At 45.1% G+C, this 14944-nt stretch overlaps 1 protein-coding gene across 1 annotated transcript in view; it reads left to right on the forward strand.

Annotated features, from left to right (window-relative positions):
* LOC111953664 (uncharacterized protein C8orf34 homolog) overlaps positions 1–14944 on the forward strand; it is a 39885-nt gene that overhangs the window by 19761 nt on the left and 5180 nt on the right. The window contains exon 4 of the mRNA XM_023973084.2: positions 11899–12488. Within this exon, the coding sequence (XP_023828852.1) occupies positions 11899–12488 (590 nt within the window). The remainder of the gene's footprint in view (positions 1–11898; positions 12489–14944) is intronic.

Consider the following 14944-nt stretch of genomic DNA (forward strand, 5'->3'; position numbering starts at 1 on the left):
GTCTCCCTCACACAGGGTTTTCACTAGCAAAACAGAACCCTGTCTGGCACTTTGGGGACACAGTGGGGAGGCCCTATGTTGGCAACATGCACACTTTGAGCTTTTGAAAATGCCACTGCTGTGTATCTCATAATTCAAAAAAGTATCGGCTCATTGGTAGCCTGTTATATGTCTCTCCCTCACAGTCCCGTCAGGAGAATAATACACTGGCTGACTTTGGGACACAAGAGGAGGCCCTGTGTTGGCAACACGTTCACTTTGAGCAGCTAGTAAAGGCTCTTAAAAATATCACTGTTGGGTGTCTCAATAATTAATCTCCACAGCGATAGACTATTGTCTCCCACACCCTCCTACTGATTGCACTGAGGTAGAGGTTTCTCTTAACCACAGATCTAAGATCTGATTACTCAACTCCCAATACTCTCCGTAACCATTAAATGGATAAAAAAAAGATCTGACCCTGTATAAGCAGTTAGGGGCTACTTCTCTACCTACTCCACTGAACTAAATGCAATGTCTTAGCAATTTCCCTCAGGGGCTAATATTCCAAACTTCTGCCTAAGTGAAAATGTAAGTGTAAGTTAGGATTTTCCCCTGAGTGTATAGAGATGTGTACACTGCCTGGCACTATGGGGCACGAGAGAAGTCCTTAAAGTCGTTGTGTTGACAACATGGCACACTTTGCACTCTTTCTTTATGAAACACCCTCAAGCCATCAGATGGCATTGATTTCTAGTTGTTTTACTTAAGTTAGGCTGAGTTAGGCTGTATTGAATCAGGGGGCTCCCCACCAGGCAGTTGAAGGGAGACGTTGAACAACTTAATTCCCTGTCTTTCATGCCTCTATTAGCTGCTAATCTGTTCCATGTTTCAACCCACCGCCTCTCCTTTTATCTCCTCTCTCACCCCAAATGATGTGGTCATGGTGCATTCCCCTTCTACTAGTCCGTTTTTGAAATAAAATTAGGTTAATCTACTTTCTTTTGTAATCCCTGTGGACATAAGTAATAGGTTACTTTTTCCCACCAAAAGATCCCATTTGATTATTAGACATGTCTCAAGTAGAATACTAGGATTGCATAATTCCGGTAACTTTTCCAAGATCCCCAGGTTTTCCAGAAATACCGTTTGGAGAATTCCAGTTGGTGAATTACCTCATTGCTTAATTCTCCTGATTACGGGAATCCTCCAACGAGGAGTTCTGGAAAACTTTTTTCAGAATTTTGGGAAAGTCACCAGAATTTAGCAACCCTAATCTCTTTGATGATTGAAGTCTGTGCGTAATACTAGCTTTAGTCCTATGATATGGAATGTGAATAGTCAGAGCAGTTGGCTAATAAAACATGCTGTTTACCGACCTGGAACCAGTCTAGGCTTAGTCTGACTGCCAGTCTGTTTGTCTTATCATGCCAACTCCTTGTCGCTCCTTGTTATGCCAAACAAAGGCAGCAATGGAGTAGTCTTGAGCACACACAGATCTGGGATCAGTTTTAGGGTAATGCTAAAACTGATGATTCATGATAATTCTCCTCTCCGTTCTACATCATTTATCTGTAATCATGTTGTTTAATGTTATTCAGGGAGTACATCTCATTCTGGCCGACACCATGCAGATTTTATCCAAACGAAAAGAGATGACTGATTCGTTAACGTGTGTGTGTGTGTGCGTGCCTGTGCGTGTGCCCGCCAGTGTGCCTGTCTTTAAAGTTTCCATTTTGGAGAGGTTGGAAGCCGGAGTCAATAAAGCATTGCATGTGATCTAACAGTTGTAAGGGTGTTGTAATGCTGTGGTCCTGCACTCTATCACTAAATACCTTCTCTTTCTGATCAAAGAGTTTCTCGTTGATGATATCTGCCTCCTCCCTCCCACCCGCCTTGTGCTAAGTGCATTTGAGTCCTGATGCCTCCAACCTTGATTGTCTTTTAAACAATTGTCATCACTTATTTTAGTCTGGAGGCCAGGCATCAGCCCAGACTGTGAACACAGAGCACAGTACTTGAACTACAGCGAGTTAATCAAGTTGGATACAGATAAATACATTCCTGATTTTTAGAATGTGTCCCAAATGGCACCCTTTTCCCTTTATAGTGCACTACTTTTGACAAGGACTCTGGTGAAAAGTAGTGCACGATACAGGGAACAGTGTGCCATTTGGGACGTCGTCTTAGATGTTTAATAAACGGGATGTGAGAGCCATGTTTTAATTGGAGAGGACAGGAGGAGGAGTGGAAGGGGAACTATCTTCGTCACACTTACAGTAACAGCATGACTGCATCAACACCCAAATCATTTACGATCAGGAAGAACGATTTTCCAAACCGAGCGAAAGAATGCTTTTGTTTATCATAACATCAGTAAGAAGCTCAAGATGATCATATCGGCTTTATGGGAACCGATTATTTTTCAGCATATCCTGTTTAGTTGAATCAAACACCATCTATATTGGTCATGGTAGAATGGGTGCTGTGTGGGAGAGTATGACATTTCACGCCCTCATACCTATGACACTACTTCATTTTCTTCACTGCTTATAAACACTCGCATAACACTGACCGAAATATGTCATTATAAAAGCAGCTTCCTGTACAGTTTCTCAACATTAGAAGTAGTTGTGTATTCATGTATTACTTGCTGTGTACAGTTGGATATTCAAGTCGCTTCCTATAGGTATACATTTGGTGTTTCAGTAGATGTTTCCTGTTTTCTCAAGTTACTAACCCAGATCTGACACTGTGATGAAATAGTATGGCAATGCATGAAGAACCCATGTACAGCGTCTTCAGAAAGTTTTCACACCCTTGACTTTTTCCATATTTTGTTGTGTTACAGCCTGAATTTAAAATTGATTAAATTTCGMMTTTTTTGTCACTGGCTTACACACTATAGAGTACCACAGTATGAGTCATACTACCCATAAAAACTAGCAGTCAAAGAGGGAAATGGTTCCAATTGTTTTTCCACAATTCATTTTTCCCATAGGGGATTTTAGAAACACTTCAAATAAGGGCTGTGTTTTGTGTTTTGTGTAGGCTTACTGTCACACCCTGGCCTTAGTATTCTTTGTTTTCTTTATTATTTTAGTTAGGTCAGGGTGTGACATGGGGAATGTATGTGTTTTTGTAGTGTCTAGGGTGGTTGTATGGTTTAGGGGGTTAAATAGAGTAGATGGGTTTGTGTTTAGTATAGGTGTCTAGCTGTGTCTATGGTTGCCTGAATGGTTCTCAATCAGAGACAGATGTCATTAATTGTCTCTGATTGGGAGCCATATTTAAGGCAGCCATAGGCACTAGGTTAATGTGGGTAATTGTCTATGTTGTACGTTTGTAGCCTGTGTGTGCACTTACGTCATTAGCTCAGATTCGTTCGTTTGTTGGTTTGTTTCAGTTTGTTAAAGTGTTTGTTGCGTGTTTTTTTCCTTTCTCTACAATAAAAGAGAATGTATTTTGCACACGCTGCGCCTTGGTCCACTTCTCTCAGCAAGACGATCGTGACAGAATTACCCACCAAAGGACCAAGAGCGGTGTGAAACAGCAACAGGACCCACCTACACAGGATTCATGACATGGGAGGAGATATTAGATGGAAAGGGACCTTGGGCACAACCGGGAGAATATCGCCTCCCTCGTGAAGAGCTGGAGGCAGCTAAAGCCGAGAGGAAGCTCGTGAGTACAACCCAAACATTCTTGGGGGGGGGGGGGCTGAAAGGGAGTGTGGCGAAGTCAGGTAGGAGACCTGCGCTACTCCCTGTACTTACCGTGGAAGCGAGAGTACGGGCAGACACCGTGTTACGCAGTAGAGCGCATGGTGTCTCCTGTACGTGTTCATAGCCCGGTGCGGGTTATTCCACCTCCCCGCACTGGCAGGGCTAGATTGAGGATTGAGCCGGATGTCATGGAGGCCGGCCCAACGCATCTGGCCACCAGTGCGTCTCCTCTGGCCGGCTTACATGGCACCAGCCTTACGCATGGTGTCCCCGGTTCGCCTGCATCGCCGGTGGCGGGTTTATTCCACCTCCCCGCACTGGTCGGGCCGACGGGGAGCATACAACCAGGTAAGTTTGGGCAGGCTCAGTGCTCAAGGGAGCCAGTACGCCTGCACGGTCCGGTTATTCCGGCGCCACCTCCCCGCCCAGCCCAGTACCACCAGTGCCTACACCACGCACAGGCTCCTTTGCGTCTCCGAAGCCTGTTCCTCCTCCACGCACTAGCCTTGTGGTGCGTGTCTCCAGCCCATTACCACCAGTGCTACACCACGCACCAACCTTCTGTATGTCCAGAGTCCTGTGCGTCCTGTTGCTCGTCCCCGCACTAGCCCTGAGATGCGTGTCTTCAGCCTGGTACACCAGTGCCGGCACCACGCACTAGGTCTAATGTGCGTATCCAGGGTCCAGTATGCCCTGTTCCTTCTCCCGCCCTAGCCTAAAGGTGCGTGTCCTTAGCCCGGTACCTCCAGTTCCGGTACCACGCACCAGGCCTACAGTGCGCCTCAGCCGGCCAGAGTCTGCCGTCTGCCAGCGCCATCTGAGCCATCCGTCTGCCAGCGCCATCTGAGCCATCCGCTGCCCAGCGCCATCTGAGCCATCCGTCTGCCCAGCGCATCTGAGCCATCCCGTCTGCCCCAGCGGCCATCTTGAGCCATCCGTCTGCCCAGCGCCTGTCTGAGCCATCCGTCTGCCAGCGCCTTCTGAGCCATCCGTCTGCCAGCGCCTTCTGAGCCATCCGTCTGCCCAGCGCCTTCTGAGCCATCCGTCTGCCAGCGCTTCGACCATCCGTTCTGCCCAGCGCCTTCTGAGCCATCCGTCTGTCCGAGCGTTAGAGCCGCCCGTCTGTCCGAGCCGTTAGAGCCGCCCGTCTGTCCCGAGCCGCTAGAGCCGCCAGTCAGCCAGGATCCGCCAGAGCCGCCAACCGCCAGGATCCCCAGAGCCGCCAACCAGCCAGGATCCGCCAGAGCCGCCAACCAGCCAGGATCCGCCAGAGCCCCAACCAGCAGGAATCCGCCAGAGCCGCCAACCAGCCAGGATCCGCCAGAGCCGCCAACCATCCAGGCTCCCCAGAGCCGCCAGCCAGCCAGGACCGCCAGAGCCGCAGCCAGCCGGAGCCGCCAGAGCCGCCAGCCAGCCAGGAGCGCCAGAGCCGCCAGCCAGCAGCAGCCAGCCAGCCAGCCATGAGCCAGCCAGATCCGCCAGCCAGCCATACACCAGATCGCCAGCCAGCCATGAGCAGCGATCCGCAGCCAGCCATGAGCAGCCCAGATCCGCCAGCCAGCCATGAGCAGCCAGATCCGCCAGCCAGCATGAGGCAGCCAGATCCGCCAGCCAGCCATGAGCAGCCAGATCCGTCAGCCAGGAGCTGCCGTCCCTCAGTCCGGAGCTGCCGCTCCCTCAGTCCGGAGCTGCCGTCTCAGTCCGGAGCTGCCGTCCTCAGTCTGGAGCTACCCATCCGTCCGGTGGCGCCCTCTGGGATGGTCTTCAGTCCGGGACTTGCTACAAGGGTCGCCGCTCCAGAGCCGCCACCAAAGCGGTATTGACAATGGTGGAGTGGGGCCTCGTCCCGCGCCCGAGCCGCCGCCATGATGGGGGCCACCCCGGCCCCTCCCTTCTGTTTCAGGTTCTGCGGGCGGAGTCCACCCCTTTGGGGGGGGGTACTGTCAACCCTGGCCTTAGTATTCTTTGTTTTCTTTAATATATTTTTTTAAGTTAGGTCACGGGTGTGACAGTGGGGACTGTAGTATTTTTGTAGTGTCTAGGGTGGTTGTATGGTTTAGGGGGTTAAATAGAGTAGATGGGTTTGTGTTTAGTATAGGTGTCTAGCTGTGTCTATGGTTGCCTGAATGGTTCTCAATCAGAGACAGATGTCATTAATTGTCTCTGATTGGGAGCCATATTTAAGACAGCCATAGGCATTAGGTTAATGTGGGTAATTGTCTATGTTGTACGTTTGTAGCTTGTGTGTGCACTTACGTCTTTAGCTTCACGATCGTTTGTTGTTTTGGTTTCTGTTTGTTAAAGTGTTCGTTGCGTGTTTTTTTTTCCTTTCTCTACAATAAAAGAATGTATTTTGCACACGCTGCGCCTTGGTCCACTTTCTCTCAGCAAGACGATCGTGACACTTACCTTGGTGTGACGTTTTGATAACTCTGTAAATCTCTCGACGCCAGATTTTAAAATAATTAAAATAATCTACTTAAATTATTATACAAAATTCTTGCAACCAATAGAATGCAGATTTTGCTGCAAAGAAACAGAATCATTAGATCATTTGTTTTGGTACTGTCCATATGTAGCTTCTTTTTAGTCGCATGTTCAGGTATGGCTGAAGAGTTGCATCATTTACCTGGAGCTAACCCTGCAGATAGCACTTCTTAGTCAATCGATCAATAATATACTACTTTTATCAGAATATTTATCTTTAATTTACAATCCGTAGAAACTATGAGACTAGAAAGGTTCAGAACATTTGTGAAATATCACAGCACAGTTGAAAAATATATGGCAAATAGAAATCAAAACTGATTGGTGTTCGTAGATAGATGGGAGGGGTTGAGTGGAGCTAAAGGGTGGGATTAAAAACAAACAAAAGATAACTATTGTAAAACACACTGTTTTCCTTAAAATGTACACTAACGTTGAAAAGTTTGGGGTCACTTAGAAATGTTCTTGTTTTTGAAAGGAAAGCAATTTTTTTTTGTCCATTAAAATAACATAAAATTGATCAGAAATACGGTGTAGACATTGTTAATGTTGTAAATGACTATTGTAGCTGGAAACGGTTTATTTTTTTATGGAATATCTACTGTACAGTCATGGCCAAAAGTTTTGAGAATGACACAAATATTAATTTTCACAAAGTCTGGTGCCTCAGTTTGTATGATGGCAATTTGCATATACTCCAGAATGTTATGAAGAGTGATCAAATGAATTGTAATTAATTGCAAAGTCCGTCTTTGCCATGCAAATGAACTGAATCACAAAAAACATTTCCACTGCATTTCAGCCCTGCCACAAAAGGATCAGCTGACATCATGTCAGTGATTCTCTCGTTTACACAGGTGTGGGTATTGACGAGGACAAGGCTGGAGATCACTCTGTCATGCTGATTGAGTTCGAATAACAGACTAGAAGCTTCAAAAGGAGGGTGGAGCTTGGAATCATTGTTCTTCCTCTGTTAAACATGGTTACCCGCAAGGAAACACATTGCTTTGCACAAAAAGGGCTTCACAGGCAAGGATATTGCTGCCAGTAAGATTGCACCTAAATCAACCATTTATTGGATCATCAAGAACTTCAAGGAGAGTGGTTCAATTGTTGTGAAGAAGGCTTCAGGGCGCCCAAGAAAGTCCAGCAAGCGCCAGGACCATCTCCTAAAGTTGTTTCAGCTGCGGGATTGGGGCACCACCAGTACAGAGCTTGCTCAGGAATGGCAGCAGGCAGGTYTGAGTGCATCTGCACGCACAGTGAGGCGAAGACTTTTGGAGGATGACCGGGTGTCAAGAAGGGCAGCAAAGAAGCCACTTCTCTCCAGGAAAAACATCAGGGACAGACTGATATTCTGCAAAAGGTACAGGGATTGGACTGCTGAGGACTGGGGTCATTTTCTCTGATGAATCCCCTTTCCGATTGTTTGGGGCATCCGGAAAAAAGCTTGTCCGGAGAAGACAAGGTGAGCGCTACCATCAGTCCTGTGTCATGCCAACAGTAAAGCATCCTGAGACCATTCATGTGTGGGGTTGCTTCTCAGCCAAGGAAGTGGGCTCACTCACAATTTTGCCTAAGAACACAGCCATGAATAAAGAATGGTACCAACACATTCTCTGAGAGCAACTTCTCCCAACCATCCAGGAACAATTGGTGACGAACAATGCATTTTCCAGCATGATGGACCACCTTGCCATAAGGCAAAAGTGATAACTAAGTGGCTCGGGGACCAAAACATCGATATTTTGGGTCCATGGCCAGGAAACTCCCCAGACCTTAATCCCATTGAGAACTTGTGGTCAATCCTAAAGAGGCGGGTGGACAAACAAAAACCCACCAATTCTGACAAACTCCAAGCATTGATTATGCAAGAATGGGCTGCCATCAGTCAGGARGTGGSCCAGAAGTTAATTGACAGCATGCCAGGGCGGATTGCAGAGGTCTTGAAAATGAAGGGTCAACACTGCAAATATCGACTCTTTGCATCAACTTCATGTAATTGTTTAAAAAAAAACTTTGACACTTATGAAATGCTTGTCACTATACTTCAGTATTCCATAGTAACATCTGACAAAAATATCTAAAGACACTGAAGCAGCACACTTTGTGGAAATTAATATTCGTGTCATTCTCAAAACTTGGCCATGACTGTACATAGGCATACAGAGGCCCATTATCAGTAACCATCCCTCCTGTGTTCCAATGGCACGTTGTGTTAGCTAATCCAAGTTTATCATTTGAAAAGACTAATTGATCATTTGAAACCCTTTTGCAATTATGTTAGCACAGCTGAAAACTGTGGTGCTGATTAAATAAGCAATACAACTGGCCTTTAGACTAGTTGAGTATCTGGAGCATCAGCATTTGTGGGTTCGATTACAGGCTCAAAATGGCCAGAAACAAAGGACTTTCTTCTGAAACTCATCAGTKTATTCTTGTTCTGAGAAATGAAGGCTATTCCATGCGAGAAAATGCCAAGAAACTGAAGATCTCGTACAATGCTGTGTACTACTACCTTCACAGAACAGCGCAAACTGGCTCTAACCAGAATAGAAAGAGGAGTGGGAGGCCCCGGTGAAAAACTGAACAAGAGGACAAGTACATTAGAGTGTCTAGTTTGAGAAACAGACGCCTCACAAGTCCTCAACTGGCAGCTTCAATAAATAGTACCCGCAAAACACCAGTCTCAACGTCAACAGTGAAGAGGCGACTCCGGAATGCTGGCCTTCTGTCCAGCGTCTGTGTTCTTTTGCCCATCTTAATCTTTTCTGTTTATTGGCCAGTCTGAGATATGGCTTTTTCTTTAAACCTCTGCCTAGAAGGCCAGCATCCCGGAGTCATTGATTGGAGTAAACTAAAGGACAACAATACTTCTACTGCTACTTACAGATATTTTTGCTCACATGTACGGTACATGTAGTTGAATAATTATACATACTGTACTGTATATTCCTAATTTCCTCTTTCTGCAAGTGCTGGATTTTCACATACAGAGTCCAATCAACTATTCATTCTGATCTTAACTCCAACCCTCCGATGTCCACAGATTAACCCATCTTTCTCAGTATAATAACATTTTGCTATTTCCCTTTGCAATACCACCCTCCATTTTACTGTGAGGTCTTACAAGGGTKTTGAGCCTCCCTATTTATACTGATATTGCCCTAAAAATAATGACTTTACCCAAAAGTATAATGATTTTTCCCATTGACTGATCAAGGTTTTTCCGATCCCCAAACAGCACAGTTTGCAGGTTCATCTGAACCCTGATATTATGACATAACAACCATTCCTMGACCTGACTCCAAGAGTGAGCCACCGATGGACAGTACCAGAAACCATGTTCTATTGATTCTGTTTCCTCGTGGCAGAGTCTGTGTAAGGCTGACTGTTCAATGCCCCATCTATTAAGCATTGTCTTTGTAGCAAGTATTGTATATAATATCTTCAATTAAAACGAACGGATTGACGTGTCAGTTGATTTGTATAAACCAGTTCATAGACCAGATTCCAAGGTATTGGGACATCAAAGAGCCTGATCCCAACTGACTTGAATTTTATGCGGCGTTGCTGTCAAACCATTTGACTCATTTTTTGCCTTTTCATGTTTTTAATGGGTGGCTAATAGACTAATTCTTTAATTTCTTCTTTAAGTAATTGCCTCTTCCAATTATGTGGCAGAGCCGCAATGAATTGGCTTCATTTAAAAAGGAGGATACTTTACAGGGATTGCCAATCCACCGAAAATGTGTGGTTTTAAGCTATAAAGGTTCCCATAATCTCAGTTGCTCATATATTCTCATTTCTACACACAGGTACATTATTCCCTATATATGCCCTATGCGCCCTGGTCAAAAGTACTGGCTATATAGGGAATAGGGTGCCATTTGGGATACAGGCATGTTCTCCTATATTATATAGCTCTATTGGATCAGAGGTCAGCAGGTCTACAAACACAGTCTATAACAGCATATGGGCTAAAACAACACGACTCAATGTTAGTGTATGGTGCAAACACAGACACACACACACACACACACACAGTATCTGAGTTTAATTTAAAACAACAAAGAACACAATGTCAGTATGATGTACACACACATACAGTAAGTGAACATATTGCCATGGTGTAGTATCTCTGTCTGGTTTCAAGAGACTGTTACAATTACAACTAATTAACTACAGATCCAGCTATATAGTTATCCACGTCATGGAATTAAATACACAGGGTGCCGGATGGACGCTATACAATACAAACAATTTAGATGAGTTTTCAAACAAACTTACAGACACACACTTCTTAAACTTTCAAACAAGATTAAATCATCTCTCCAACTCTGCTCAGTGCTCTTGTATAATGTTAGTTGACCTACAGTATCATAGTAGTTTTGGAGTATTTTGCAATATGTGGATCGACTGTAGCTAGTAATTTGCGATGAGTGAACATGTGTTTTGGATTTTTGAAGCGTGGAAAAATGAAATGTTGTTTGTTTTGGAGAAGTCTCTCTTTGCTCATAAATGGTTGAAGTCAAGGTTTATGAAGTACATGTAATGCTTCCACTACGTGTCATTTATTAAATGTCACAAATACACGGTTCTCTGAGAATGCTTAGGGAGTTAGGGTCCATCCCAAATGGCATAATATTTCCTACATAGTGCCCTACTTTTGACCAGTGCCCATAGAGCTCTGGTAAAAGTAGTGCACTATAGGGAATGGGGTGCCGTTTGGTACGAACTCTTCGCGGTGAGTCATTCCTGAAAATATCCCTCTCGCATGATAACTCCCAGCTTGGATCGCTGAAAACCCAACAGCGTCAGAGCCTTAAAAAGGACAAAAACAGGGAGATGAGGAGCGGAGAGCAGGCTACCCCCAGATGTTCTCATTGGCAGTCCTATCCCATCCTCTGACAAACAAAACTGTTTTCGTAACTACCAATAAAGCAAACAAATATATTTTCAGAATTTTGGAATAACACTTCTGTGTGTCCCAAATTGCACACTGCTCCCTATGTAGTGCACTGCTTTTGACCAGAGCCCTATGGGCCCTGGTAAACAGTAGTGCACTACATAGGAAATAGGGTGCATTACATAGGAAATAGGAAATTGGGTGCCATTACATAGGAAATAGGGTACCCGTCCCAAATTGCACTCTGCTCCCTATGTAGTGCACTGCTTTAGACCAGAGCCCTATGGGCCCTGGTCAACAGTAGTGCACTACATAGGAAATAGGTTGCCATTTGGGACGAAAWCTTCATGTTATGTGACATTCGTTTTTAATGTCAATCCGGAATTTTTACTGAAGCAGGATTCACCACAATTTACAGAGTCAGTAAATATTGTTTTCAATGACCAGTGAAAGGGGTTTTAAGACAAACATCACGAAAAGGAAAGGCAGCAGTCCCACTCTCCTGTTATGAAGCCTGTGATATCTTCTGGGATGTTTTGTAATGTAAATGAGTCCATCCTGTGTCTCTAGTCCAGAAACACACATCAATGAAAGCGTTGCYATGCTTTTTTTGAAAGATTTGAAAGATAAACGTGCACATCTGAACATGGCCCACCTTTGCCCTTTCTCTGTTTTATATAATAAGGCCCAGATATTTTGTTGACTATGTCCCTTGGCCTTACTTTTATACAGTATGTTATTTGTCATGAATTCATTTAATTATCAAACCTGTCTGTCTTTGTCTCTGTGCCCCTCCAGAGGTGGAGAAGGACCTGGCCAAGCTGGCAGAGCAGGGGAAACTAGCCCAGCGGAGCCCCAACAGCCCCCACAGTAGTCTGCTCCTCACCCCTCTGTTCCACACCTCCCTCCCGGGGGGAACCCTCCCCAACACTCTACCCTTACCAGGCCAGACCTCCAGACCACCCTCCAGACCCCAGTCCCCCATCCTCAGCGCCCGCTCAGCCAAGCCCAGCTCCATAGGCTACCCCCTGGTCAGCCCCAAACTTAGCCCTCTGCTCACCCGGAAACCAACCTCCCTCACCATGACGACTGGTCACAGAACTCATTCTCCCAGCAACCCCGGCAGCAGAACTACAACTCCTAGAACCCCCAGCAGCAGGCCCATGACCCCCAACAGCCTGCTGACCTCCAGGTCGGCCATGACGGCCGTGACCCCAGGTGTTGGAGGTCACGGGGGTCATAAGGAGGTGACGTTCAGGAGGTCGAGGAGCAGACCGGTGACCCCTACCAGTCAACCGACCCGACCCAGGCCCCTGCTCACCCCTCCTGGGCTGAGTACGACAGATAGTCTGGGCAAGGCCTCCAGCCTCAGGGCCTATCTGTCAGAGGTACCCACTCACACCGGGGGGATGTTTCCTTAAAGCACAGATCTAGGATCAGCCTTTCAAAATCATAACCTAAACTATAAGAGGGATAAGTCAAAACTGACCTTCGTTTGTCATGCAGTAGGTCATTTAGGATGAACCAGTGTGTAAAATAACAGAAAAACCCAGGTTTAATTACCATAAACCTTGGGTCATGGAAGTGAAATTTACCCCTAATTTATTGTAATTCCTTGGGTAATGTAATGGGTTGTAATAGGTTGGCATTAGAACATGAGAGCACGTGAGGGTGCATAGAACACACACACACACACACAGAGACATCATGGGGGGTGTGGCATAGTGATGGGAGGTCCATACAGTAGGATGTCTACTCACTGTGGAAAAAATGTGTCTGGCTTTAAAGGGGAATATTTCAATGGGATTTTTTTGTCTCAAGTTCCTTTTCATGGTCTACTTCACAGCCACATTGTTAAATATGAGACCCCCTTTCTGAGGGCTTTATTAATCGCGGGCAGGAGTTTTGTGATTCCTCTGGATTTTTTGGACAGTTGCTTGAGGTTGACGCCTACTGAGATTATCAAAAACACCAGCGAGCGGAGCGGAGTCACCTGATTCTGATTCACAAATGATTGGAGCCACCTGGACCAGCGGGATGACTAGTGTCCACTGAGAGAGAGAGAGAGAGAGAGAGAAGAACAGAGAGAGCCATCAAATCAAATCAAAGTTTATTGCAGTAAAATGTCAAAGTACACAAATAATTAAAATGTAGAAAGAGTACAAAAGAAACAAGAAATTAACAACCCAATTAACAACCCAAATAGCAGTGTAGCAGTAATCAAAATACAATCTAGACGTATGTGCAGTATAGCTGGAGAATTTACACCAGATATACTAAGAATTATATGTACAACAGTAGATATATTAGAATGAGCTATGTCAATAATCCAGAATGTAAATAAATATGTGGTGTGTATAAACAGTGTAAGAATACATCGTGCAGTAGTAGAAATATTAGAATAAGCTATGTCGAGGATACAGTATTTAAATACACAGAGTGAAACGGGAAGTGTCCAGTGGTTCAATGTCTCTATAACATGTGACAGCAGTGTTGGCTGTGAGTGTGTGTGTTTCTGTGAGTATGAGGTGTGTGTGAGTGAGTGTGCATCACCTGGTAGACAGCTAGTGATGGAGAGAGAGAAGTGGAGATAGAGAAGTGGAGATAGAGAAGGAGAGAGAGAGAGAGAGAGAGAGAGAGAGAGAGAGAGAGAGAGAGAGAGAGAGAGAGAGAGAGAGAGAGAGAGAGAGAGAGAGAGAGAGAGAGAGAGAGAGAGAAAAAAAATCCTGGGCCTGTTTATAAAACTGGATGTACAGAAAACAAGGGAGAGGAAGAGAGGGGAGCAAGAGAGAGGGGAGCAAGAGAGAGGACAGTAAAGAATGGATGTACAAACCTGATTCTTCCTCTTCCTGTTGTAAACTCTTCTTGAAACACTGCGTTTACGTCCCAAATGGCACCCTACTCCCTTTAATAGTGCACTACTTTTGACCAGGACTCGACAAAAGACAGTCATACTGACTGGCTAAATGACTGACTGACTCACTGAGTGGCTGGCTGGCTGACCAGCTTACTGACTGACTGGGAAACATCCATCACCTTTTAACACTGAAAAACTAGAACACATAAAATCCTTTCGACGGGAACAAAACTAGAACACATAAAAGCCATTAGAAGGGAACACGGGCAATTTATTTATTAAAGTTTGGCCCCGAGGACTATACTCCAAGGTGTACTTGGTTTTAAAAGCTGTAGAACTAAAATGGGGAACTCTTTGGTTTCTAGTTCACTAACAATTTCTCTGTAATTTTCCTTTTAGACAGAGCGAGAGAGAGAGAGAGGAGATGGAATGAGAGAGGAGATGGAACGAGAGAGCAAGAGCGACAGATGGAGATGGAACAAGAGAGAAAGAGAGCGAGGAGATGGAACGAGAGGGCGAGAGAGCGATAGATAGATTTTCTCTGTTTTCAACCATCGAGACGTTTAGAAATACAAAYAAAAATTAAAATAAATGAGTGGTTTAAAAATGACAGAATCTAAAGGCTCAGAAACATCAACAGTTTGCCAGCCGAGAGTACTTAGTACCTCTGAACAGAGTGCCGGCAGTAATTTGCAAACCGAGTGCGCACCGGTTTTACATGTAGAATCGACCTAAATGTCGTCAGTCAGACGTCTACAGTGGGTGGTCCATAAAACACAGCGTGCTGAACGATCGGCAGACGAACTCTAGATCCACATTCTGTGCGATGTGTTCAAGCCTCAAAGTTGCTTACAGACTTCTAACAGCTGTATCAGATATATATTTTCCAGAAGAACATGTTTTTTTTATGGTTCACTCTAAACCTTAGCCCAGTTCATGTTGTATGCCTACGTTTGTAAATGTATAGCTATGTATGCTGCTTTCCAT

This window comes from Salvelinus sp. IW2-2015, linkage group LG27 (assembly GCF_002910315.2).
Source record: "Salvelinus sp. IW2-2015 linkage group LG27, ASM291031v2, whole genome shotgun sequence".
Lineage (NCBI taxonomy): Eukaryota > Metazoa > Chordata > Actinopteri > Salmoniformes > Salmonidae > Salvelinus > Salvelinus sp. IW2-2015.